The 26,658-nt window shown below is 38.8% G+C and overlaps 3 protein-coding genes across 4 annotated transcripts; 1 reads left to right on the plus strand and 2 right to left on the minus strand.

The window, feature by feature from the left end:
- Positions 1-1,829: 1,829 nt before the first annotated feature.
- LOC120561925 lies at positions 1,830-7,844 on the plus strand. Its single transcript, XM_039805266.1, has 6 exons — positions 1,830-2,309; positions 2,477-2,614; positions 2,820-2,938; positions 3,267-3,500; positions 5,669-5,757; positions 6,082-7,844. Exons 1-6 carry the CDS (start codon positions 2,015-2,017, stop codon positions 7,502-7,504), a joined length of 2,298 nt encoding a protein of 765 aa, XP_039661200.1. The 5' UTR covers positions 1,830-2,014; the 3' UTR covers positions 7,505-7,844.
- An 8,171-nt stretch (positions 7,845-16,015) lies between these two features.
- On the minus strand, positions 16,016-21,139 carry zgc:101716 (uncharacterized protein LOC492784 homolog). Its single transcript, XM_039807322.1, has 7 exons — positions 20,908-21,139; positions 20,322-20,423; positions 19,564-19,707; positions 18,393-18,588; positions 18,101-18,224; positions 17,555-17,687; positions 16,016-16,773 (listed from the first exon to the last, which is right to left on the minus strand). Exons 1-7 carry the CDS (start codon positions 21,010-21,012, stop codon positions 16,597-16,599), a joined length of 981 nt encoding a protein of 326 aa, XP_039663256.1. The 5' UTR covers positions 21,013-21,139; the 3' UTR covers positions 16,016-16,596.
- Positions 21,140-21,891: 752 nt separating this feature from the next.
- On the minus strand, positions 21,892-24,714 carry LOC120562735 (fucolectin-4-like). Of its 2 annotated transcripts, none has more exons than XM_039806601.1 (6): positions 24,623-24,714; positions 24,378-24,416; positions 23,991-24,017; positions 23,554-23,851; positions 23,267-23,412; positions 21,892-22,634 (listed from the first exon to the last, which is right to left on the minus strand). In XM_039806601.1, the coding sequence occupies exons 2-6, from the start codon at positions 24,409-24,411 to the stop codon at positions 22,288-22,290; spliced, it is 852 nt and encodes a 283-aa protein (XP_039662535.1). In that variant the 5' UTR covers positions 24,412-24,416; positions 24,623-24,714; the 3' UTR covers positions 21,892-22,287. The 2 variants fall into 2 exon arrangements, with proteins under 2 accessions (XP_039662535.1, XP_039662536.1); XM_039806602.1 differs by having other exon boundaries at positions 24,632-24,706.
- Between the last annotated feature and the right edge of the window lie 1,944 nt (positions 24,715-26,658).

A 26,658-nucleotide genomic window follows, 5' to 3' on the forward strand; every position in this document is an offset into this window, starting at 1 on the left:
GTCTGAATCAACAACCAAAACCGCACACTTGGTGCCTTTTGCAAGTACACGAATATGTCTTGAAGCAAAATTTCACATGTCACACATGATACTATGAACTTGCATATGAATAAATATTTCCTTCTGTTATGTAAAAACTCAGGAGCAGCTAAGTTTCTAACTTGTTCAGCCTCTAGTCTGTCTAGCCCTTCCTGTCTTTTCCTATTTGCAGTTGCTTGCTGCTCCAGTTCTACCAGATTTTGCCTGTAAAGCGTCCTCCAATATCAGCAAATGACACACAGCGACATGCATAGCAATCAGTTAAATCATTTCTTTAAGCTCATCAGATCCCCACTCGCAGTCTTCACCACAACAGTGATAAGCCGTTGCCACACTTTCATACAGTCTTGGACCAATTTACAGCTGTTTCTAAGGCCATTGGCCATTTGTGTATTCACACAGAAGCAAGTGAATAGAAAAACATATTTCCATCCTGATTATTCCTACCGCCATTTGTGGAGAGTACAATGCTTTGAAATGAGATTTGGCGTTGGAGACACTGCAGGCTTGTCTGTTTGCTCTGTGTCTGTGTTTGCTCACTGCTAGGAGATTTGCCTGTTTGTTCTTCATTTTTTTAGTCTTGTCATTTTGTGGTCTTTTTACACTTTTTTGTTTTGGTGATTGTGGTACAGTTTGAATGTTAGCCTCTGCTGAGGACTGAATGCTAGCCTACCAATTTACAGCATGCACATTAAAATATTGAACACACAGACATACACAGCAATAAACACTGCAGTTGCATCAAAGGTCTCCACATTTTACATTGCTCATTAACTTTGTACTTCAGTAGTGGTCATTTGAGACCTAGTGACGTAAATTCAGAAAGTTGTTGTTCTTTTCTACATATTCCAAATAGCACTTTACCTTTGTGTCAAAGGCAATTCAGAGGGATAACTTAACATTTCCAAAGGACAAAACGCTGTTGTAGAGTATTGACTTACATAAAAATGGCATTTCTCAGCCCCTTTAGAACATCACCCTGTTAAAGATATGATCTCACTACTCTTTGTCCTGCCCTCAACCATAAAATGGCCCAGGAAAACAATCTGATGTCTTAGTATTAGCAGCCTTTTCTATAGCCAAATTCCAACACAGTTTATGATTCTGTCAAAACTCAGACATGATTAGGCAAAAGAAAATAGGATTTGCAATTACCAGATTTTTAGTTTATTTTGGAATCCTGTTCATTGACGCTGAGTTGTTATGAAGAAACTCAGCAGCAGCTTGACTTTGGATACATGAAGAAGATTCAGGAGATATTGATGACTTATACAGAAGCATCAATGAACTTGTTTATTGTGTATTCCCATCCCAACTCTGAAATATCTCTTCCTGAAGGTGTACTTAAACCTAGCTGGAGATATTGCGGGGGCTATAAACATATCCTTACCATAACAATGTCAGCCTGACCATACTGCAGTAGAGCCTATACTTGGTGTGTGCATACCAATGTGAGTATGTGTTATGTGTGAACTTTCTCTTCTGACCTTGGTGGGATTGTAGTATTTGAGCCAGTACTGTCTTCTCATGCAGCTGTTACGTCTCCCGTCATCTATGGAGACCTGGAGTTGAACTACTCTTCTGCCAGAGACAGGTTATGACCTACTGCTGTTATGTTGGACACTGACCTGAAGGAGACCTGAGGAAAGCTGGAATTTTCACCACAGCTACATCCTTTTGTTCTATAGTGCATATCTTTTGCTCTCAGCTGTCACCTGTCATCACTTATTACTGTGAAACAGTATTGCCCTAAGCAGGGGCGGTTCTACCATTTGCCATTTACCTCTCAGTGAGCTTCAACCAGTAGTTCTTTCACGAATGTCAGAGACATGCATGAGACTCTCATCCACGCTTTGACGATCATGCACAGCTGAAACATGGACCTGCTTTTGGTTCTTCTAATTGTCAGATGAGATAATTCTACCTTTTAAAAAACCAAACCACTAAAAAAGACTTGCATTTAAGTCCACCATCCATGGATGACAGCAGTGCGTCAGCGCCTTTGTACTGGAGATCAAAACCCCTGGGGAAGGTGAGGCGACGGGTTCAAGACCTCCGAATCCCTTCCCCCTCTTGCTATGACTTCATAGCCAGCAGACCGGCGTTGGACCTGAGCCATAACGAGAGCGCCCGGCTGGCAGTGGACTCCCTTCTGAGCCACGGCTTAGAGGGATACCACGAGGTGTTGAACGCAGAGGGAGAAGTGGACTTTCTGTCACAGCTGGAGAAGATTTACATCCTGGAAAATGGGAGGGATGGAAATACAGGTTGTAAGTATTTGTTTTTATATTGTGATGCATCCTTTTCACATTTTGTCCTACTCTTTGCAGCCTGTTGTGTTTGAAAACATAAGATAACCATCAGATTGATTCATTGGATTAAAAAATAAAAAGATAGCTGGTTGTTTTACTTTTTCATCGCTTCTTGCATTACACAGCTGATCCTGGTGCGTCTGATGAAAGTGCTACTGAGTTTGACAGCTTGTCTACTGGGTCCCAGTCTGCCACACAATGTCCTGCAGTGTCCACAGACAGTGATCCCATTTTGGCAGGTTTGGACCTGAGGGGGCAAAAAGGTATTACAGGAGTCTTTATGGAAGCAAGTCATTTCCAAAAAGAACTACTATTACTCTGCTACTAGTAAATTTTTTTCTGGTGTTTTAACTCTTGGTATTTAAAATCCTGCAGAGACTTTAGTGTGTCAGCCCAATGTACTTATATGTTAAATCAGTATCCATTCTCATTTGCTGCCATCTCTGATTATGTTTTTGTCCCTTCCAGATGTAAGGCAGACTGACCCTGCCCTGGATAAGCCAGATGTTGAGGTTTATTTTAAGTTTGACAACAGGGCAGCCAGCATGAAAGACCTGGTCAGAGAGTTCATCACCAAGGCTGGAATGGTGTGTGTGTGTGTGTGTGTGTGTGTGTGTGTGTGTGTGTGTGTGTGTGTGTGTGTGTGTGTGTGTGTGTGTGTGTGTGTGTGTGTGTGTGTTGTGTGCACGGAACATGACGTGTTTGCCTGTACATGTGAGGGATGATAGAAAATGTTAGTATTGGATCTTGTGTGCTGAAAAGTCAGATACACAGTGGGTGATATGTGTCTGTGCATGTATTTGCTATAGTGATTGACAGCTTTAGACGTGTGTGTGTGTGTGTGTGTGTGTGTGTGTGTGTGTGTGTGTGTGTGTGTGTGTGTGTGTGTGTGTGTGTGTGTGTGTGTGTGTTTAGGCCCTGGCCATAGTGATGGACAACTTCAGTGACGTAGAGCTGCTCTGTGATCTTCTCGAGGCGAGCAGGAAGAGGAATGTGTCTGTTTATCTGCTGCTGGATCATCTTCACCTGAACCTGTTTGTGAGCATGTGGCAGGAACTCAAACTCAACAGCAAAAACTTTCCTGTGAGTCTGTTCATCTTCCTCTTTCCACCCCCTGCCTGTCTGAGCCTTGCTGCATTCTTTTTGGTGGTATAGATAGATAGATATTTTTTGTCCCATAAGCGAGATTTGTTTTCACAGTCTGACAGCCACATGGCAATATACACGGACAAATACGTCAACAGATAACATAGAGACACATTTACAACTGCGACACCGGATCTATACAAAGTCAGTGAGATAGTTTGTTCAGCAGTGCAATGGCAGAAGCAACAACACTTCTGCCAAAGTGGGTCCTTCTACACCTCAGAGTCCTGTATCAGTGTGGATATAGAGGGTGATTGGTGATTGATTGCTCTATCGTTGAGGTCTGAGATCTTGGGTGTAGGGGAGCTGATTATTTTGGAGGCAACGTGTGTGCTCTTGGTGAGTTTGTTTTTGTTAGACATGGTGAGCATGCTGTAGAAACAGGGGGAACAGTACACCAGGATGGGGTGGATTATGCTTTTGTAAAGTAACAACAGGAGGTGTGGGGCAACAGAAAGTGCACTGAGTTTACAGATGACATGTAATCTCTGCTGAGATCTATGTGGATATCGGTAACGTGTTGATAAAAACTGAGGTGATTGTCTAAAGTGAGTCCAAGGTATGTGAATTTATTGACTTGTTCTACTGTATTGTTATGGATGAAGATGGGAAACAGTCCGGTGTTCGGTGCGTTAAAGACCAGTTCTTTTGTTTTCCCTATAATCAGATGGAGGTAGTTGTCAGTGCACCACTGTATGAAATGAGAGATGGAGTGTTGATAGGGTGTAATGGAGATGTTGTCATTGAGTAGAACCAGTATGTTAGTGTCATCTGAATAATTATAGTATGTGGTTGTGGGTAAGGGGCTGATGCAGTCATTTGGGGTTAGAGAATGGGGCCGTGTAGAGAATGGGGCCGAGAACACAGCCTTGAGGGCCTCCGGTATTGTTGATAATGGTTGGTGAAGTGACAGTTCCAACTCTTACAGCCTGTGGTCGGTCACTCAGGAAGTTATGGACCCAGTGGATGAGATGAGGTGGGATATTGAGTTGGTGAAGTTTCTTGATCATCTGGTGGCGTTGAATCGTGTTGAAGGTGGAGCTAAAGTCAATGAATAGGATTGATGCAAAGTTGCCAGGGGGGTCCAGATGTTGGAGGAGGGGATGAAGGAGACATGCCACAGCATCCTCTGTTCCTCGCTTGGCCCTGTAAGCAAACTGATAGGGGTCCAGCTGTGGTCCAACAGCTGACAGGATGGTGCGCAGAATCAGTTTCTCCAGGCATTTCATCGCTATGGGAGTGAGTGCAACAGGCCGGTAATGGTCAGGTTCAGATGGGTGGGGTTTCTTGGGTACCGGTATAATGTTAGATGTCTTCCAGAGGGTAGGAATCAATGCTGTCCTGTAGGATAACGAGAAGATGGAGAAGAGGATGGGGGAGAGTTCCATGGCACATAGAACTCTCTCATGGATAGAGGGATGGATGTGACGTCAGCAAGATCCCGCCATCCATCTTCATTAGTGTCATTTTTAGTAACCCTCCTCCACCTCTACTAACCAACGAGCCACAGCAGCACACAGCACAGATTATCTGGCTTCTGGACACATGATACTGCACATGGAAAGCAACATAGCCAGACTGCACATGATGGACATGGTGCTGTTTTCTTTGTCTCTTTGGTTGTTTTTCTTTCCCAAGCTGACCTTTGATATTCAGCATAGGCTGTGCTCGGAAAAGCAGGGGATTTTCTTTGAGAATGCAGCACTGCTACTGATGCATGTAACCAAAATGCAAATGACTGTGATGCACCAATGTGACCTTTAAATTACATTGCATTTGTATTTCTTATCAATACTATCGTGGTGGTGCTCTGTATAAAACATATTAATATATTATTATTTTTTATCTTTAGAAATCTTTAATTTTTGCTGCTGCGATCACCAGCTACTTAATATGCATAACATCGAAAGTTTGTTATTGCAAAATAACTACACTGGGTGGTGAAGATAATTGACTTTTTATTAATGTACCAATTTACCAAACTATCAAAACATCTCAACTTCTCACTGCCTTGGAAAATGTGCTTTTTCCCCTGCTTCCTCGAGTGAAAAACTAACAAATTATACATTGAATAATTGATTAAAAATTGCTGTGTGTGTGTGTGTCTGTGTGTGTGTGTGTGTGTGTGTGTGTGTGTGTGTGTGTGTGTTTTTTTTTTTTTTTTTTTTTTCTGTGCCAAGACAGGCAGGAAGCTGACTGGTGAGATTGCTGAGAGTTTTATCATCTCTGACTGGACTGAGGTGCTGACTGGCTCATACAGGTCACATATAAACAAAAACAAAAAAAACACTAACACACACACACACACACACTTGAACACATTCAAATAGAAATAGTTTTTATAAATAATAAACATTTGTGTTCTTCTAAGTCTAGATTTGCATGTTCAGTCTGTGTCCACTTTACCTTTGTCTCTTCTCTTTTTAGTTTTCTGCTCTACCATTAATGTGTGTGTGTGTGTGTGTGTGTGTGTGTGTGTGTGTGTGTGTGTGTGTGTGTGTGTGTGTGTGTGTGTGTGTGTGTGTGTGTGTGTGTGTGTGTGTGTGTGTGCGCGCGTGTGTGCGCGTGTCTGGTTTCTCTTCAGTTTCTCCTGGCTGTCCTGGCAGACCCATCGTAGTCTTGCTGTTCTTGTAAAGGGCAGCGCAGTCACACCTTTCCATCAGGAATTCCTCAGGCTACATTCCAGCTCCAAACCAATCCTCGGCTTTGATACTTTTATCACAGTGCCTCACACTCTCCCTCTTTACACCACATTACATGCAGCTGAAAGCACTTACAATGATCCCAGTAAGTCAAAACCAAGCCCGACCAAAACAATATGCCCCAGGGCTCAGAAGGAAGATGGTCAAGACACTCAAACAAAAGCAAAAATGCCAGTTTTATCCAATTCACAGAGTGCAGAATTGGAGTGTAGCAAGGGTAAGACCCAACCTCTACACAGAGCAGGCGCTGGTACACAAATGCATGAAAATCCTCCACAATTGTGCCTAAAACCTCTTATTCAACCAGGGGCACTGCAGAGTGTATCTGTGGGAGAGCATACAATAGGAGCTGTCTGCACACAGCTTGGAGCACAAACACATGTGGAGTTTCTGGAGAAGAATCAACCCCAGATCCAGAGTCACTCAAACCCTCTCAGTCAGCCCCATGTCTCAAATGTTCAGTCTCACCACTTCATCGCCGCTACAGCTGAGAAGAATACGAGGGCTCAAGAGTCAAACCCTCTACACACTGCTTCCCCAGCACACGATCAGCACAGGATTTTCAGCTATCAATCAACTTTCAGGACTAATCTCGAGCACCCTTATGTGGGTACTGAAGGTCTTTTCTTTCACCAAAGGAATAGGAACAGATTGACAGAGCATTCTGGGATTGCTGCAGGTCTAGACACACAAAGACGACAATGGAACTACTTACTTAACTTTAAACCAAAGGCTGACTTTCTATCTGATAATCCCAAAGTCCTGTCTCCTTTCACATTACAGCAAAAACAAGCAAAGACAGACCTGTGGCTTCCTTTAACCTACCCGAGGGGACACACATCTGTGCTACAAACTCAAGTGTCCTCTCTAGGAACCAGGAGGCAAGATCACCCCCAGAGGCATCACCAACCCTCCCTCCAGTTGCACCAAGCCACAGAGGCTCCAGGTTCAAAGTCAGCATCATCAGCCCTGGGAGCTCATTTTAAACCTCAGCTCCAGTCAGACTCCAAGTTGTTCTTACCAGGTACAGGAGCCACACAACATCTACAGCCCCACTCTTCCCAGCAGGCGAGGCCCCCTCCAAGACTAATCTGGATGAGCCAGAGTCGCACTGAAAGACCCAGACCTGTGGCTCGCCACAGCTCCTTCAGCACCACCTACGGGACGGGACAGCAAACGGACGGACAGGTGGGCTGGAGGCCGTTTCATAGCAGCATGAATACATCAGCAGGGAGGAGCCAGAGCATGGCTGACAGACAATTAGCAGGCCTTAATCCAAACATAACCAAGCAATATACAGACTAAGTTGATCTTTAAAGTATATTCTACTGTTTAAAACATATAAAATATATTTTACTGTTTAAAAAAATATATGAAATTATATAAAATGAGTGTATTTTGTCTACAGAATTATGAGTTAAGACTGATGTGTGAACTATTTTTAGAGCATCAACCTTTGTGTGATTTGTGTGTAGCACTTAAAAAATGTTTTATATTTTTTTCTTAAAAACAAAATGATTTAATTTTTGCTCAGTAAATGTTTAAAAGCCTATACAATTGTGTCAAAAATGTGATAGTTTTTTAACAGAATATTCGGTTGACTTTGTCGTGTTCCTATTCAAAAGCCCTGCAAACCCACACAGGTGTTTTCAGTTATTAGCTGATTAGACCTCTGCTGAGGTTAATGCTGGGAGTATATATATATATATATATATATATATATATATATATATATATATATATATATATATATATTATAATATCAGATACAACACAACAAACAGTGAGGGAGACATCAATGAAGCACTGTGTGAGGTCTAATGAGGCCATTACTGTAAACACCTGTGTGGGTGTAACATGTGTGGGGGCTTTCTATTACCCATGTAAAAGAAGAAAATAAAGTCTCCCTTACCAACTGCTCATTATTTCAATTCCATGCATTGTGTGAATGCTGATTCAGCAGCATTTACAGTATTGTTGTCCGAAGCTTTATCATTCCGCTTCTTCTCCATATGTTTTTTAGTGGCCTAATACTTCTGCATACTTTCAGCTACACAAAACATTCAAATATCAAAATGTTCAGCTCTTTAATGACATTTATGTTTGTATTTAACTTTTTTCTACAATTTATACTTTTTTTAAATATTAAGCTTTTTTTTTTTTTTTTTTTTTTTTTTACATTTAAAGTCAATGTAGCAATCCTCTTCAGGCTTCAAAAGAGGAAAAAGGTCCAAAGCACACTTTTTGTGAAGAAATTAAAAAGCCTTTATTTTTCATATCGAAAAAAAATAACTGGGCAGTAACTCATGCTTATCGGCACATAATGGCATTCAAACTTTAAACTGTTCACAAAACTTCAACCTTCAGCTATTACATTATGATTCAGCTTCTTAATAGCTTTTACAGTGTTTGTTTTATCACTGTTAATTGCTTCTTTCAGGCTTTTTTCTGTGTTTATAGTATGGGTCTTTGACATACTATACTATGACTCTTTTATCACTTTATTCAACGTACTATACTATGACTATTTTATCACTTTTTTTGACATACTATACTGACTTTTTAATCCCTTTTTTCGACATACTATACTATGATTTTTTTTCGATATACTATGACTTTTTTCGACATGCTACACAATGGATGTGTTCATAACTTTTTTCAACATATATATGACTTTTTCGACATACTATCTTATGACTTATTCAATATTATATACTATAACTTTTTAAAGATTCTTTTGAGTTTTTACGTACTACATATCTGAAACAAACTCCCAGAAAACTGCAGGTCCCGCTGCAACTCTGTTCTTTTGAATCAAGGCTGAATACCTTTCTTTTTTATGCTGCCTTTCTTTAAATAATTGTTCAGTTCTTATACTGCACTGTAACTTTTATTCTCGTATTTTATCTGTTTTTTATATTTTTAATTGTTTTCTTAAATCTTTAATGTTTTATGTAAAGCACTTTGAGTTGCCCTGTTGCATGTATGTGCTACAAATAAAGCTGCCTTGCCTTGCTTTGCCTTTGACTTTGACTTTTTTGAATTTTACAGTTTTTTACAATTGCTTACACACTAAAATTAAAACTTTCCCACAAGTAGCAAAACATTACACTCAAGAAGCAAAACACTAGCCTAGATCTGCACATCTGTAAGCACATTGTCAGCTTCACACTTTTTGCAAAACATCACACACAGTCATTTGCAAACTGAAACACTTGACATTGCATGATGCATTTGACACAGAAATGTATCATGATGTCATTTCCTTGCAATTTCTAAGCAAAGGCTTTCAAATGAATACACCCATGAACCAATTGGTTAAACACAGCCACCAGGTATGCAAACACATGATTGCTTAATTGTAGACACACCAATCAGGTTTAAGCGCTATATAAAATGCAGCAGGTAAGTTCACCTGCCTTCAATGGAACATAATGTAAGCACTTTTGCCTGAACAGATAGGGGCTACAAGGTCATCTCTAGTTTTCCCGTGCCAGTTAAGATGTAACTGGGGGGTGAAAGTCGTACCGGGAGGAGGAGGCGAAATGGCTCCAAGATGTCTCTTGTATTATTTTGATTGTCTTCATGTGTATCAGATTGCCTGTAAGAACTGTAGCGTCATAATAATCCAAGTGCGTGTGTGCTGTCACTCTGAAGATGCATATAAGCCTAGTGTTCTGTTCACTCATTTGAGAAACTGACTCCACACTGGGCTGCGGCCTTTTGTGAAATCATGTTGCTCCTATATTTGCAAATATATCTTTTTTAATAAAATACAAAAACACAACTTGGTGTTTAGTCTCAGTCTGTCTTATTTGTTTCAATTTACTAAACTCTGAAATTTCCCCCCCTGCTGCAAAGGAAACTTCCATAACAGGGGAATCCACAGAGGAGGAGAAGGAGGTAGAGGAAGAGGCCCAGCCAGAGGTAGAGGCCGAGGTGGAGGTAGAGGAAGAGGGAGAGGGAGAGGGAGAGGAAGACCTGAAGCCGGAGAATATGCTGTAAGAAGAAGAGGACCAAATTTATCAAATGAAAGTTGTGCAACACTAGTGGACCATGTTGTGAACCACGGATTGACGCTGAGGGAGGCTGGACTAAGAGTTCAGCCAAATCTTAGTCTTAGTAGTACAGTGGCATCTGTCATGAGGACATTTCAACAAGGAAACAGGTAAAAAAAATCTGTCTACAGTTACAGTAATCAGCTGCTCATTGTATGCACCATATCAGCACTTTTGCTACCCCTCCCTGTGACATTTGAGGATTGAGAACGACAAGGAGGAAGGGGGCCCATATTCACGCGAGGGTTTACGATCTCCAGCCTCAGGCTCAGGTACCCCTCACTGAGGCCATGGAGGACGCCTGTGACCAAGTCGACGCCGCAGCTGTGTAAGGATTGATTCGACATTCAAGACGGTTGTCTTGCCAATGAGGATGTTTGCCTGTGATGTTGATGAAATTCTCTGGTCAGATCCAGCTAGGCGAAGAGATAAAGTCTAGTATTTTTCTGTGTATTTCTGTGTATTTTTGTGATTGTAACCTGTACTGGATACCGTATTTTATGTTTGTCTGTTGTTTGCTGAGCTAACAGTGTTATGCACACTACTGTAGTAGCATGAAAACTGGGACATGTTTTGTTGTGATTCTCCATGTTGACTGATTTGGGTATATGGAGAGAAATAAATGATATTTTCCTCAGTCTGCAGCATTGGTCTTGTGTAGTGTTTGGTGAACTTATTATAAATTTGCACTTTCTCTGTGTACTTCATTTACAGTACTCTAATCAGAAGTAGAATTGCTAAAAGTGTTTTAGGTTAGCAACAGCAGTGTGTAACTGGTTCAAACAGGATTAAGTCATATGGAACGTGTGTGTTTCATATGGAAACAAAATATGTTTTTTATAAATTAGTGTATAGGTTTTACAAGAGTGTTTCATTTTGCAAAGTTTCTGAGGTGTTCTGCTAATTGGGTGTGTGGTTGTGCTAATTGTGTGTAGTGTTTTGAAAAAGACTGTCCCTGTTTTCAAAATTGTGCTTAAGCAAGAAAAAAACTGTAATCACTCTTTTCTATTCAATGACTATTTTCCACATACTATACAATGACTTTTTTGGACATGCTATATACTATGACTTTTTTGACCTGCTCTAATATGGCATTTTTATCACTTTTTTCGACATACTCTACTATGACTTATTTGGACATGCTATATTATGACTTTTAATCACTTTTTTGAACATATTATACTATGACTTTTTTATGACTTTTTTCGACATGCTATACTATGATTATTTTTTACATGCTATGCCATGACTTTTTTCGACATGCTATGGTATGACTTATTCAATATACTATACTATAACTTTTTAAAGATTCTTTTGAGTTTTTACGCACTACATATCTGAAACAAACTCCCAGAAAACTGCAGGTCCCGCTGCAACTCTCAGTTCTTTCAAATCAAGGCTGAAGACCATCCTTTTTGATGCTGCCTTTCTTTAAATAATTGTTCATTTCTTATACTGGACTGTTCACAGAAAATGAGACTGTCTGAGACCGAAACGTTGTATTTTTCTAAATAAATTTTTGCTAGTGTAATGGTCAGTGTGCGGGATTTTCTCTGAACAAATTTTGATCTTCTACCTTTGATCATATCTTACGCACCTGCCCGACAAAAGAGGAGTGCAAAAAAGTTTTCTTACGTCATACTGGACTGTAACATTTATTATTGTATTTTATGTACTGTTTTTATATCATTATGTACTGTTTTTATATTTGTTATTGTTTTAAATGCTCTTGTTTTATGTAAAGCACTTTGAGTTGCCCTGTTGCATGTATGTGCTATATAAAGCTGCCTTGCCTTGCTTGGCCTTTGACTTTTTTCGACATACTATACTATGAAAAATGGAAAGGAGGGTTCGGCCGATAGTCGAACCTCAGGTTGAGGAGGAACAATGCGGATTCCGTCCTGGTCGTGGAACAACGGACCAGCTCTTCACTCTCGCAAGGATCCTGGAGGGGGCCTGGGAGTATGCCCAACCGGTCTACATGTGTTTTGTGGATTTGGAGAAGGCGTATGACCGGGTCCCCCGGAGATACTGTGGGAGGTGCTGCGGGAGTATGGGGTGAGGGGGTCTCTACTCAGGGCCATCCAATCTCTGTACGACCAAAGTGAGAGCTGTGTCCGGGTTCTCGAGCAAGTCGGACTCGTTTCAGGTGAGGGTTGGCCCTCCGCCAGGGCTGCGCTTTGTCACCAATCCTGTTTGTAATATTTATGTACAGGATATCGAGGCGTAGTCGGGGTGGGGAGGGGTTGCAGTTCGGTGGGCTGGGGATCTCATCGCTGCTTTTTGCATATGATGTGGTCCTGATGGCATCATCGGCCTGCGACCTTCAGCACTCACTGGATCGGTTCGCAGCCGAGTGTGAAGCGGTTGGGATGAGGATCAGCACCTCTAAATCGGAGGCCATGGTTCTCAGCAGGAAACCGATGGAATGCCTTCTCCAGGTAGGGAATGAGTCCTTATCCCAAGTGAAGGAGTTCAAGTACCTTGGGGTTTTGTTCGCGAGTGAGGGGACAATGGAGCGGGAGATTGGTCGGAGAATCGGCGCAGCGGGTGCGGTATTACATTCCATCTATCGCACCGTTGTGACGAAAAGAGAGCTGAGCCAGAAGGCAAAGCTCTCGATCTACCGGTCAGTTTTCGTTCCTACCCTCACCTATGGTCATGAAGGCTGGGTCATGACCGAAAGAACGAGATCCAGGGTACAAGCGGCCGAAATGTTTCCTCAGGAGGGTGGCTGGCGTCTCCCTTAGAGATAGGGTGAGAAGCTCAGTCATCCGTGAGGAGCTCGGAGTAGAGCCGCTGCTCTTTTGCGTCGAAAGGAGCCAGTTGAGGTGGTTCGGGCATCTGGTAAGGATGCCCCCTGGGCGCCTCCCTAGGGAGGTGTTCCAGGCACGTCCAGCTGGGAGGAGGCCTCGGGGAAGACCCAGGAGTAGGTGGAGGGATTATATCTCCAACCTGGCCTGGGAACGCCTCGGGATCTCCCAGTCGGAGCTGGTTAATGTTGCTCGGGAAAGGGAAGTTTGGGGTCCCCTGCTGGAGCTGCTCCCCCCGCGACCCGACACCGGATAAGCGGACGAAGATGGATGGATGGATGGATGGATATACTATGAATTTTTTAATTACTTTTTTCAACATTTTTCGACATACTATACTATGACTTTTTTATGACTTTCGACTTACTATACTATGACTTTTTCAGTTTTTTTCCACGGACTATACTATGATTTCTTTTGATACACTATTCTATGACTTTTTTATAACTTTTTTCAACATTCTATACTATGACTCATTTATGACCTTTTTCGACATGCTATACTATGACTTTTTTATGATTTTTTCGACATAGTACACTATGAATTTTTTTCTGCATTCTATGCTGTGACTATTTTCAACATACTATACTCACTTTTATAATCACTGGTTTTGACATACTATAGGCCTACTATGACTTTTTTTTTTACATACGATACTATGACTTTTTTTACGAAAACATAAACTTTGTGGGGCAATACATTAGTGAAAGAGAGAAATATGCCAAAAACATCTCTTTTATGGAAGTCAGATACCTTAGAGTGATAAGAGAATGACTGGAAGTCAGCAGGGTGTTCAAATTCTACATGTTTCATCAAGTTTTGAGGGCCAATACACTAAGCAAAAGAGACAAATATGACAAAAACAGACCTTTTTTTACCTAAGGTCAGATAGCTTAGGGTGATAAGAGAATGATTGGAAGATAAAGGGTCAGGTGTTCAAATCCTACATGTTTCATCAAGTTTTGAGGTCCAACATACTAAGTGAAAGAGACAAATACGGTGAAAACATAGACCTCTGCACTTAGTTTCAAGACCTTTTTTACAGAAGTAAAGAATACAAACAGATTTAGAGAAAAGTTGTGTTCCTGTCAGTCTCTTTCCCAACCTACTGTTTTGGAGAGATGAATGCAGATTTCGACATACTATACTATGACTCTTTTCCCACTTTTTTCCAACATGCTATACTATGACTTTCTTCGACATGCTATATACTATGACTTTTTCAACATGCTATACTATGACTTTTTATCACTTTTTTCAACAAACTCCTGTATGACTTTTTATTAATTTTGTCGACACACTGTACTATACTATGACATTTTCATCACTTTTTTCGACACGCTATACTATGACTTTTTATGACTTTTTTGACATACTATACTATGACTTTTGTCAACTTTGTCTTATTCAACATGCTATACTATGACTTTTTTCAACATACTATATTATGACTTTTTTATGACTTTTTTCAACATGCTATGCTATGTTTTCTTTTGACATGCTATACTATGACTTTTTTTGACATGCTATACTATGACTTTATCACTTTTTTCTACATGCTATACTATGACTTCCTTATCACTTATTTTGACATACTAAACTATTACTTTTTTATCACTCTATCCCATTTTTATCTCGACATACTATACTATGACTTTTTCATCACTTTTTTCGACATGCTATATTATGACTTTTTTATATTTTTTTCAACATATACCGTGACCTTTTTATACATTTTTTCAACATGCTTTACTATGACCTTTTCATGACTTTTTTTGACATGCTATACTGTGACTTTTTATGACTTTTTTGACATAGTATACTATGGCTTTTTTCGATGTACTATACCATGACTTTTTTGACAAGCTATACTATGACTTCTTATCATTTTTTTGACATACTATACTATGACTTTTTTCGACATACTATACTAAGACTTCTTTTATCACTTATATCGACATGTTATACTATGACTTTTTCATGAATTCTTTCTACAAAATATACCATGAATTTTTTGACATACTATACAATTACTTTTTTTGACTTGCTATATATTACTTTTTTTATCACTTTTCTTTACATACTATACTATGACTTTCATGACTTTTTTCGACATACTATACTATGATTATTTTTGACATGCTATACCATGACTTTTTTCGACATGCTATAGTATGACTTTTTCGACATGCTATACTATGAATTTTTTATCACCTTTTTCAACAAACTCCAGTATGACATTTTCATCACTTTTTTCGACATGCTATACTGTGACTTTTTTCACTTTTTTTTGACATACTATGACTTTTGTCAACTTTGTCTTATTCAACATGCTATACTATGACTTTTTTCGACATGCTATACTATGACTTTTTTATGACTTTTTTCAACATGCTATACTATGACTTTTTTATCACTTTTTTCATCATGCTATACAATGACTTTATCACTTTTTTCATCAAACTCCAGTATGAGTTTTTATTAATTTTGTCGACACACTGTACAATACTATGACATTTTCATCACTTTTTTCGACATGCTATACTATGACTTTTTTGACACTATACTATGACTTTTTTCACTTTTTTTGACATACTATACTATGACTTTTGTCAACTTTGTCTTATTCAACATGCTATACTATGACTTTTTTGACATGCTATACTATAACTTCTTTCAACATGCTATGCTATGTTTTCTTTTGACATGCTATACTATGACTTTTTTGACATATACTGTGACCTTTTTATAAATTTTTTCGACATGCTTTACTATGACTTTATAACTTTTTTCGACATACCATACTATGACTATGATAGTCACACCTATGGAGCTATTAATGATAATATGCATGCTTTTCCTGCTATGACATATGAAAATGTCTGCTAACCCATCATTTGTTTTCAGCCCGTTTAGGTTACTTCTGCACAAAATGTTTGACAATATTTCAGCAACAAAAACAACACATTTTATTTAAATCATTCTTAAAATATGAACATGTTAAGGCATTAATGACATTTTAGGCAGAACATTCAAAGAATTTTTCACTTTGATTCCTGTCTCAATGTAGAACAGAATCACTGTCATAAACGATATTACACAAAGTATGAAGTGGATGAAACATTAGTGGGTCTGTGTATGGCTGGTTTGTTTGATACTGTCGGATTGACATTCACTATGCAGTTCTCCTTGTGCTTGAATTAAGCGAAGAGGTGAGGATGAAGAATTCTGTGACATTTTAAGAGTGTGATTTATTCTTTTGAACATTCATTTTTTTTGTGGTACTTTTGAGATTGACAGAATTTAAATTTGACTTTTGACTTGTATTTGTGTATTTCCACATGTATGTGGACTTGTTATATATCAATAATGTCCACCTCTGTTTCAGGACTTGGACCTGGCTTTCAGTTCATTCAGTAAGTGTCTTTTGCTCTTTGATGGGGTCTGTACAGTGACGGGACCTTCAGCATGTTCTTCCGTCCCGCCCTGTCTGCCAACTTCTCTGTAAACAGGCATCACTGGAGCATCAGGACTCTGTGTCCGTCTGTGTCTGATGTTGACAGCCATCAGTCTCTAGCACCCCAGTCAGTAAGATCTTGTTCCACCAACGCCCCCTGAAGCTCTGCAGACACACACTGGCCAGACTCTCCCCGTCCTGGTAGTCCTCCCTCATCTTCTCCGGGATCAGGTCCTCTGACACCACCTGGGAGATCAAACAGAGAGAAAGTCAAAGTGTGTTACTGTGTAAAAACTATCCACTGACTTTACCTTAACCTGCCCGAAATTAAGGCATGACACTGCATGTACAGTGGTGCTCATACGTTTATGAACCCATGCTAAAGTTGACTAAAAAGAGGAATAAAAAAAATCATCTTTTGGAAATTGATCTTAATGCCTTAATTATAAATAAATAAATGTTCTTCCTTAAAATATAGGGGGCATAAGGATACAAACCCCTATGTTAAATTCCCATAGAGGCAGGCAGATTTTAATTTTTAAAGTATAGTCAAAGATTGGCATGGTTTTATTTCAGTTAGCCTAATAGCTGGTTTGATTTGCATTGAGAGATTTATGGAAAGTACCCCATGCCAATCTCTAGGTATGGTGAAGGGTATGTGATGATGTGGGGCTATTTTAATTCCAAAGGCCAAGGGAACTTTATCAGGATGCATAGTATCCTGGATCCATGAAATAACTGTCCTTTATATATAAAAATCTGCCTGCCTCTATGGGAATTTAACATAGGGGTGTGTATACTTATGCCCCCTGTATTTTAAGGAAGAACATTTATTTATTTATGATACATTATTCATTCACAAAGAAAATTGGTGTCCTTAAAGGTTGGATTTTTCCTATTTTTTTTAATTAAGGCATTAAGATCAATTTCCTAAAGATGATTTTTTTATTCCTCTTTTTGGTCAACTTTAGCATGGGTTCATAAACCTATGAGCACCACAAACTATAAACCAGGAGCGTGTCTTCACCTCAGTGAGAGCCTGCAGGGTGGTTTCTTTGGGATTTAGCCTCTGTAACACCTCATCGGTCGTTTTGAGGGTGCTTTCAGTGCGCTGCAGCACAAAGGAGGACTGCTGCTGTCGAAGGATTCTCAACAGGAGTCTGAGGGAGACAGAAGAGACATTCAGACACTATGATTTATAATTTAAACTCTTTATAAATACTCAGAGAAAATCTCTAATTTGAGCACACATCCAACTTTGGTATTACAGAGTACCTTAGTACAAACTACATAACTAATGTTTTGCAGATTATCTGGACAAGACAACTGGTTAAAATTAGGTATTTTAAAAGCTGTAGATGTCTTGGTTAGATTTTTTAAACCTAAAAGCCCCTTTCCTTCAAGACGTTTACACAACATCTGGGCCAGCTGCTCTTTCCAGTGGCTTTCAACTATTACAATATGTTACGTATGTAGCAAAATTGGATGATATTTTGTGTGCTGTGTGTGTGTGTGTGTGTGTTTTTGTGTGTAAAGTATATGAGGCCTAGGGATTACAATCGCTATGCTGTACCTCGTCCTAATGAAACAAGTGCACGCTTTCAGCCAGATTTTGTCCTCATCCATCTCTGCTGCCTCTTCCTGTTGTTCCGCACTCTGTTCTTCTACTGATTCAAATCTCTGTGGGGAACACGGACCTAATAAAGGCAAATACGACAGCTCACATCAGACCTGAAGACAAATCATTTGTTCATCAAACAACAACTTGCAAAAAAGAAAAAGAAAAAAAGAGCAGGAGCATTTATCCAGCAAACCATTTTTCCTGTATAACTGTCTCTCAAGAAAGGAAGATAACTCTATCCTACCGGTGGTTCTGTCACTCTCCAGCAGCTGCAGACACGTCTGTCCCAGGCTGTACCAGTGCCAGGGGTTGAAGGGCAGCATGCTACACAGTTGCTGCAGAGATGACATCTTTGATCGTACGTCTCCAAAATGCTGGTAGATGCTGACTTTCAGCAGCAGGAGGCTGATCAGGTGACAGGTGTTGGAGGCTTCTTTGCTCTGGAGAAACATCATCTATACATTACGACTGATTTCTGGCCATTTTCTAAGCCAAAGCTTTCAGACTGTTTTCTTACTGAAATTTAAGTAGACTAAAAAATTTAACTTGCTTCTTCGGATAGTTTATCTATCACATAGAACATTTAAATTACCTGTAGCTTTACTCATGTTACATGCCTTGTGTGCTAATGGTAAAGTAGCTTCCAGGATTTAAGAGACAACTGCCCACACAGACTGCAATAATGAGCTACATTGGTCGACAATTTAAACCAGGAGACTGTAATCATATACAGTAAGAAAATAAGCAAAGTGGACTCTGGTAAAATTTTAATATTGGAGCCTCGGGGGATAATAAAATCTTTATTAGCTCATAAAGCTTAGGTAAAAAACAAATAACTAACATAGTGTGAATAAAAACGCAATTGCTACCTGGAGGGTAAGAAATAAACTTTTCCTCCACCAAAACTATGCTATACTTTAAGAAACGATCATTAATATTATAATTATTGTGTATTGTAACATATAATACAGAAACTATATATACACAGTACAACAGCTAGTTACTATATACTAATGGCTTTCTATACTAACAGTTTTTCATCATGACAGTAGGAGCAAACATAAACATTATTTAAATAAAAATAATCAAATCAAACTGTCAATGTAATGGGATATTTTCTTTAACACCAAGTGAGTTTATATATATATACATACATACATACATACATATATATACATACAAATATATATATATATATATATATATGTATATATATATATATATATATATATATATATATAGACACACATACATACATACATACATACATACATACCGGTATATATATATATATATATATATATATATATATATATATATATATATATATATATATATATATATATGGGATTTTCACAATGACAGCAAGCTGTTACAGTAAGTAAAAGCAGTAAGAAAGAGCTTTGAAGAATTACCAGTAAGTCCACCAAGTCCAGCGCCCTGTCTCTCTGTCCCAGTCTGGTGCAGCATCGGGCCATTCCCTCCAGCACATCTCTTCTGATAGTCAGGTTGTTGTCAGCAATCCACTCCAGGCAGCTACTGTATGCATCCAAGGCTTTCTATACCCACCACACCATCCCCCAACACAACATTACACACCTCATAGTGGACAATGGAGAGTGGTATGAATGAGCAAGAAAAAGGTTGGCACATTATGAGGCAAACACAGTGTTTTATTTGTCCCAAGTAGCTTATGTTGGTACTATTACTGTAAACGTACTTAAACAACAAACGTATTGTTGTCAACATTACAGCTGTATTTAATACTCTAGCAATTCAACCCAGTTTTATTTTATTCAAGAGTTTTGGTGTGATGTGGCTAAATGTTTTTTACAAGTCTTTTTCATGTTGTTTGATAATGTTGCTGTGTGTCCTGTTGGATAAAATATGTCAATGTGTACAGTACAAGAATAAATGATGTAACAAAGTCCTGTCTGGTGTTATCTCTGCAGCAGCTCTACAGAAACATTCAAATGCTGGCCCATGACAACAGTGCTGCATAATAGTCCCTATTATGGACAAGCTGATAAAATGTACATTTCTGAAGAACACTAAAGAGATTCCACTATTTTTTTTAACCAATTTCACTGGTAGAATGTCAGCATAACTGATGAGTCACAATGGTCATTAACAAGCATTTGAAATTAGGGATAACTGACCAAACTGAATATACCTGATGGTTTCCCTGTCTCACAGCCAAGTCACCTCTAAACTTAAAGACTTTCTGCTTCTCCAAAGGATCATCTGTGTCCAGAGCAGTGCTCTCACAGAACCACTGCAGAGACAAACAACAAGGGGAAAGATGACAATTTAAAAAAGCTGCATGCACAATGCATTATTGACATGTACAGTGCCACAAATAGAATGTAAAGCAATATAAAAAAAACGTTGACTGAATCCAGAAACAAACATATTACATATCTGTCTTTGCTTAAAATAGTTTGGTTTAATTGTATTTTGTCGTTTCCTTTGCACGTCCCATGTTTGATTGAATCTGTGATTATTGCTTTTGGCTTTCTTCTTCCCTTTTATTTTGTTATGTGCATATTAGCCGAGTGTGCAACTGTTCATGCATGTTGTTGGAACGACCGATACAACTTAACCTTAGCTTGTTTGCCAGCAGCTTTTTATTAATAGCTTTTTCCCGTCATAAAGCCTTCCAGAGAGTGCCACTTCATCCATGTCCAGCATCATCGCTACACACAACTCACCCGGTGAAGTTTAGTAATGTGAAGTTTAGTTATGTTGAACAGACTCACCTCTGGTTTACACAGTTTGGCGTTATAAGACGACAGAGCCACAGAGACTCGGTCTCTCGCCTCCAAAAACACCGAATCGTCAAACGTGCTTCCAAATATCTCCATTTGGACCCGAAAACACGATTAGTTCCCCAATTTCAGCAGGTAACGTTACGCGTGTCAACAAAACAGCTAGCTGTAGTTCATGTTTGTTTATACCCTCATGGTTACGCGGTCCTTAACTGTAAAGTGCTCAACTAATAACAGTGTCCAGGGTTTATAGTTCCGGGCAGAAAGGTTCCGGTGTTCTGGTGTTGTGCCAAGTTTTTTTTTTTCCGCATCCACTCGGCAGCATCAATAATTTCTACCGAATAAAAATCATCCACCTCATAGGCAGCAAGTAAATGCTACTACTGAGTCTAATACAACATTGATGACCCTAAACGTTCTAAAATTAGAGATTTCAGATAATTTATCATAATTGATGAACATGGCAAAGAAGTATAGTTTTTAAACAGTAGACTTAAAATCCATTATTTTCCCGTGTGGATGCAATTCTCGGCAGGGATGCAGAACTTGGCTCCGGCAGAAGATGAAAACGGGTGCATGATGCAGGCTAATTGTAAATAATCAGGTGAGGTGGATAATCCTATAAGGTGGATTTTATTTTAACTGACACTGACATCCTAAAAACAAATAGTGTGAAAGGTAAGTTTGCATCTTCATAGTGCACTAAAAAAGTTAATCGATAGGTATACATTATATAGCCTAATAATCTTCATACATTTCCTATGCATTCAGCTGAAATAATATACAGTAAATGTAATTCAATCAAAATACATATTGAAGGCTGCCAAAGTTTTATATCAACAAAGGTATATGCAAATATATGTGGCCACATAAAATGTAGTCCTATGCAATATAAATAGCAATGCATGTTTTTCATAATTTTTGTATATTTGAGACATCTAAAAATATATTTTCCAGCAAGATCTATTTTCAGGAAGAGAAAAAAAAAGCTTTTCTTAATGTTCTTACATATTATAACACTGGAAATGATTGATCTATCATATAATCATTATATTACGGTATCATAAATTCAAATGGATACATTGACACAACTTCAAACTTCAACTTTAAACATATTCCAAATATCTACAAAGTGAGTGCATGCATGGCCTAAAACACAGAGTGAAACTAATAAATAAATAGTTTCTAAAGCCAGGGGCAATTTTAACCCTTTTTTACAGGTGCTGAAGTACCCCTAAACTTGATGCCGGCACCCCTAAAAAATATTTGCTATAACACAACAACACAACAATGTCCCCACTGACACACGACACACGTTCAAATGAAAAAAATGGACAGAGAACAGCAAAACATTGATTTCTCACATGTAGGCTACTTTGCACAGATGAAATTAAACATCTTGTCGTCAAGCTTGCTGTACCAGAGATGGTCCGCTTGTCTGTCCATGGCAACACTCATGTCACAATCTTCTGTCTTACTATTTGGAGCCCAGCGATTGAATTCTAAGCGCTGATCATCGACCCAGAACCAGAAGTTGAGGGTGCAGGTGTAGCGAAGGCCCAGCCACACAAAAGGAGTGTCAGCCTTCTGGGCCTCCAACTCAGCCCAGACCTGGGTGTCTTCGTCAACAATGGAAGCCAGGTCCATGTCTCTGTCCCTGCAGTAGTACAGGGCATCTTCCCACGTCTTCTTCTCTTTGACCAGCTCAAAGCTTGATTCTAGAGGGGAGAAAAACATCAGGGAGTCATTCACTTTAGAAACAAATATGTCTTCTATAATGGCTCTTATTCTCTTATTCACTCCAATGCTTACTCTTCTTAAATTTTGGAATATAAAACAAAGGGCAAATTAGAGAAAAATAGGGTATGAGATGGGAAGATTTCCCAGAAACTGAACATCAGAGAAAAACAGAAACACAAAAATGAGCCCATGTGATGTCATTTATAAATTGCAGCATAGCCTGTACATTTCACGAGACACTTGAGGATTGAAATAATTACAAATTTCAAATTAATTAGGGAGAATACATACATCATACCTCAGAATACATCATGCATCAAACCTTGAGCCCTGTGGCCATCACTTCACTTCAAAAACAATCCAGAAAAATTAGAGCTTTTTCCCTGATTATTTACAATTAGCCTGCATACAGCATGTCAATTTAAATTCTTCACAGTAGGCCATAGTTTTGCAATCTTTAATCTACTAAAATATTAGTGTGGGTTTTTGCTTAGCCTGCTGTTTGTCATAATACTATCTGTTCTTTAATAATGACCTTTGTTCACATTCCAGGAAAGTATTACCTCATCTCTAAGCAACTCACTTTGAGGAGAACTTTTATGTAGCTTACCTTTTATTATGCCGAAGATCATCACTTCACACAGAATTAAATTTTTTACCTCCGGTAAAAACACCGTGATGTAGCGCCCCGACACTGTTGTATTAAATACATAGTAATTGAAATCGTTTGTTATGAAGTTTTGGATGGTTCTACGCCTGGAAGAGAGAACAAGATGAACATACAGTAAGAGGGGGAGACAACATTAGCCTATATGCACAACCTATCTAAAAAAGCAAATACTGGACAGGTCAAAGCCTGAAATTGTGAAATAACACAAAGTAACACAAAGGTATTACAATGGGTTGGCGGTGCCGTTGTTCTGACGAGAGTTCCCAATGTATATCCGAGCACCGCTCATATCAGCATTTTCTTGTTTTATGTTGTAGATTGTGATGTTGGAAATTCTGTAGACACCGAGCAGGTCAATTCTCCACCAGGAGTTGTTCAGTTGCAGTGTGTGAGCACATTTGTTCAGATCCCCATCAATAGCTCTGTCAGCGATATAGGGGATATGGGAGTTATCTATATTGTCTATATAGTCTGTTGACTGAGAAGTTGTCCCATTACATCTTATGTCTTCTATTTGGCAGCGAGCTGCAAATGAAAAGAGAAAAAATATCTAAAATTCACTTCAAAATATTGGCCCTTACATATTTAGCATAGAAATATGTTTTGTTTTTTTACATGACTTGAGAGAAATTAAACTGAGGTGTAAAAATGCATTTAGTCCTACCTCTTGTATCTTTGAAGTGTGCACTTCCTGTGAAATGTGAAACGCTACAGAATTAAAAAAAGAATTCCTGTTCCCTATTTATAATATATATATATATATATATATATTTTAGTCATGTCAAGTTACTGGCAGCCATGATATCATTGCTTGGTAATACAGCAGTAAGCACAGAATACCCATACTTAAATAAATACTTAATGGCCTGCATGAGAAGTCAAATCCTCTCAAGTTGTGTGCTTAATTCAGGAGTGTAGAGCAATTTACAGTAAAACGCGGTGAACTATTTCATCACTTTATCCATGATTCACATTTTGGTGGACATCTCATTCTGTGTGTCAATTATTTAAAAAGTCACTGACATGGATGTGAATAAAGCGAGCTACTTACCAATCAGAGAAACGACCAATAGAGTCCACAGCATCTTTACTGTGGAGGAGAAAACACAGCAACATCAGCTGACCAAGGACAAGTTAAATGTTCTGTACAAGTGACAAACAGACTAATCCATTAAAATCAGAAATAAAGCTTTAAATTTCCTTTAAATTGGACAAATGTCTCTACATCTAAGAAAATACTTTGGAAGGACTCTTTAACATCACAAAAAAAGGAAAAACTATTTATGTTGTACTAACCTTCCTCACCTTGTCAGCCTTTATCTTTCTCCACAAAGATGGTAAATTGAAGCCCTCTCCCAGCTACAGCTGTATTTCTACTTATCTCCTTTCCTTGACTGTTGCCTATATGAAAATACACTAACCCCAAGCAATGCTATCTCTCCTGGTTGTCACTCAGAGTCCAGCTATTTCCCTAGTCAAAGCACCTCCAGGAAATATTCAAATCTCTCAAGATATCGGGACTGCATTGCTCTCTGTGGTCAACATACGGAATGTCAGCGCATGAGTGTTCCAACACATGCAAACACATCTACAGTCCCATGATATTGTATGCATTCACTTCAACAGAGAAGTTTTGAGTTTGATACAAATATATGAAAATCTATTCACGGTTTGCCACAAAATTAATTTGATTGTCAGTTACATGTTACATTTCAACAGACGTACTTTTGATGAACTCCAAGAACATAAGAATAGTAACAACTATTTCTACAACTGGTCCTGGTGGTTTACTTAAAACACTGTTAATACTATCAACTGTGATGATAAATTCCTAAAATGACTAATAAGTAGCTACAGTGATTCAAAGTAACAAATGGTGACTGACCCTAGGGTCATAGTTTTAATGGGACACTATGCAGTAGTTTGTTCTCGGCCTCTGTATTTATTCCACTGCTTCAATTCACACTTATTCAAAGCAAAACATGCAAAATGTTGCTCACAAGTGCACATCTTTTGATCGAATTTTTTTATTATAATCTTTATTGGGTTTTGTCCTCAAACAAGTAGAAAATATAACTCTTGTAAATCAGACTAGAAATCAAGCCTCAATAAAAGCTGGGGTTTTAAATTAACATTGCACACATTGTCTGCCTAACAGCTGGTAGCTACAAGCTGACATTTGCAGGGACTGCAAAAGGAATTGTTAGCTTTCTAAAGGAAGCCTCCGGAGGCAAGCGCACATACATATCATGTTTAATCAAAGTTTATGAAAGATACTCTCTCAGTTTTTAACACATTTCAGATGTACAGGCAGAGTGTAGGAATAACTTAGATGGAAATGTCAGTTCCGTGGACACAGAATAACACCAATTTGTCCTGTTTTGTTTTAGTTTTAGGTCATCATCATCAACAACAACATCTTTGCCTACATTACCTGCAAAAAAAAATCAACTCAATTAAGTCAGTTTCATTCCTGGAATCCCTTCTTGTCATTAATAAGGTGTTCTGGGTAAGTCTCGGGTAAGGCATATCAGTTCAAGGTGGATTCTCACGTTCAAGATCCCAGCTTGTGTCTAGGGGACCAAATATCACTTAAAGTCAGGAGTGACATTTTAAAACAAGTAAATACTTGTCGTCTTTAAAATAATAATAATTTATACTTTATTAATCCCACAAGGTAAATTACAATGTTTTCACTCTGTTGTTAGAATCCACATGGGCCTGAAATACACAGATGTCAGAGTGAGGGGCAGTTGGGGGTTTGGTGACTTGCTCAAGAGCACTTTGGCAGTGTCCAGGAGGGGAATTGGCACCTCTTCAGCTACCAGTCCACCACCATACTTGGGTCCGTACGGGGACTTGAACCAGCATCCCTCCGGCTTCCAACCCAGCTCCCTACTGACTGAGCTACTGCCACCCCAAACTGAAACCTTTAATAAGAGTATACAGTTAAATCATTGTATTCTTCCTACAGTATCTGTGTCTACGGAACCAACTGTAACTTAACACAGGAGCTGAGAGATCACTGTCATCGTTCGGTAAAACAGGTCAGGAAATACGAGTTGTTTTGAAGCAGGAACAAAGAGAAAAATGTTAAAAGCAAAGCACACTCTTTAGAAGCAATAACGTGGGGTAAAAACTGTCAACAGATAGAAATTAGAGCAGAAAAACCAAAAGGGGAAATTTCCACTGTAATGGAGTTTAAAAAAAACAAACATTTATACATACAGTATATTACAATTCTGACAAGGTTTAGTTTTTTTTGCCAAAAAAAGCTGGCTGCTGTATAGTGAAAACATTTGAATCTCTGATTGCTGTAAGAAACATTCAAC

The sequence above is a fragment of the Perca fluviatilis genome, chromosome 7 (assembly GCF_010015445.1).
Source record: "Perca fluviatilis chromosome 7, GENO_Pfluv_1.0, whole genome shotgun sequence".
Classification (NCBI taxonomy): Eukaryota; Metazoa; Chordata; class Actinopteri; order Perciformes; family Percidae; genus Perca; species Perca fluviatilis.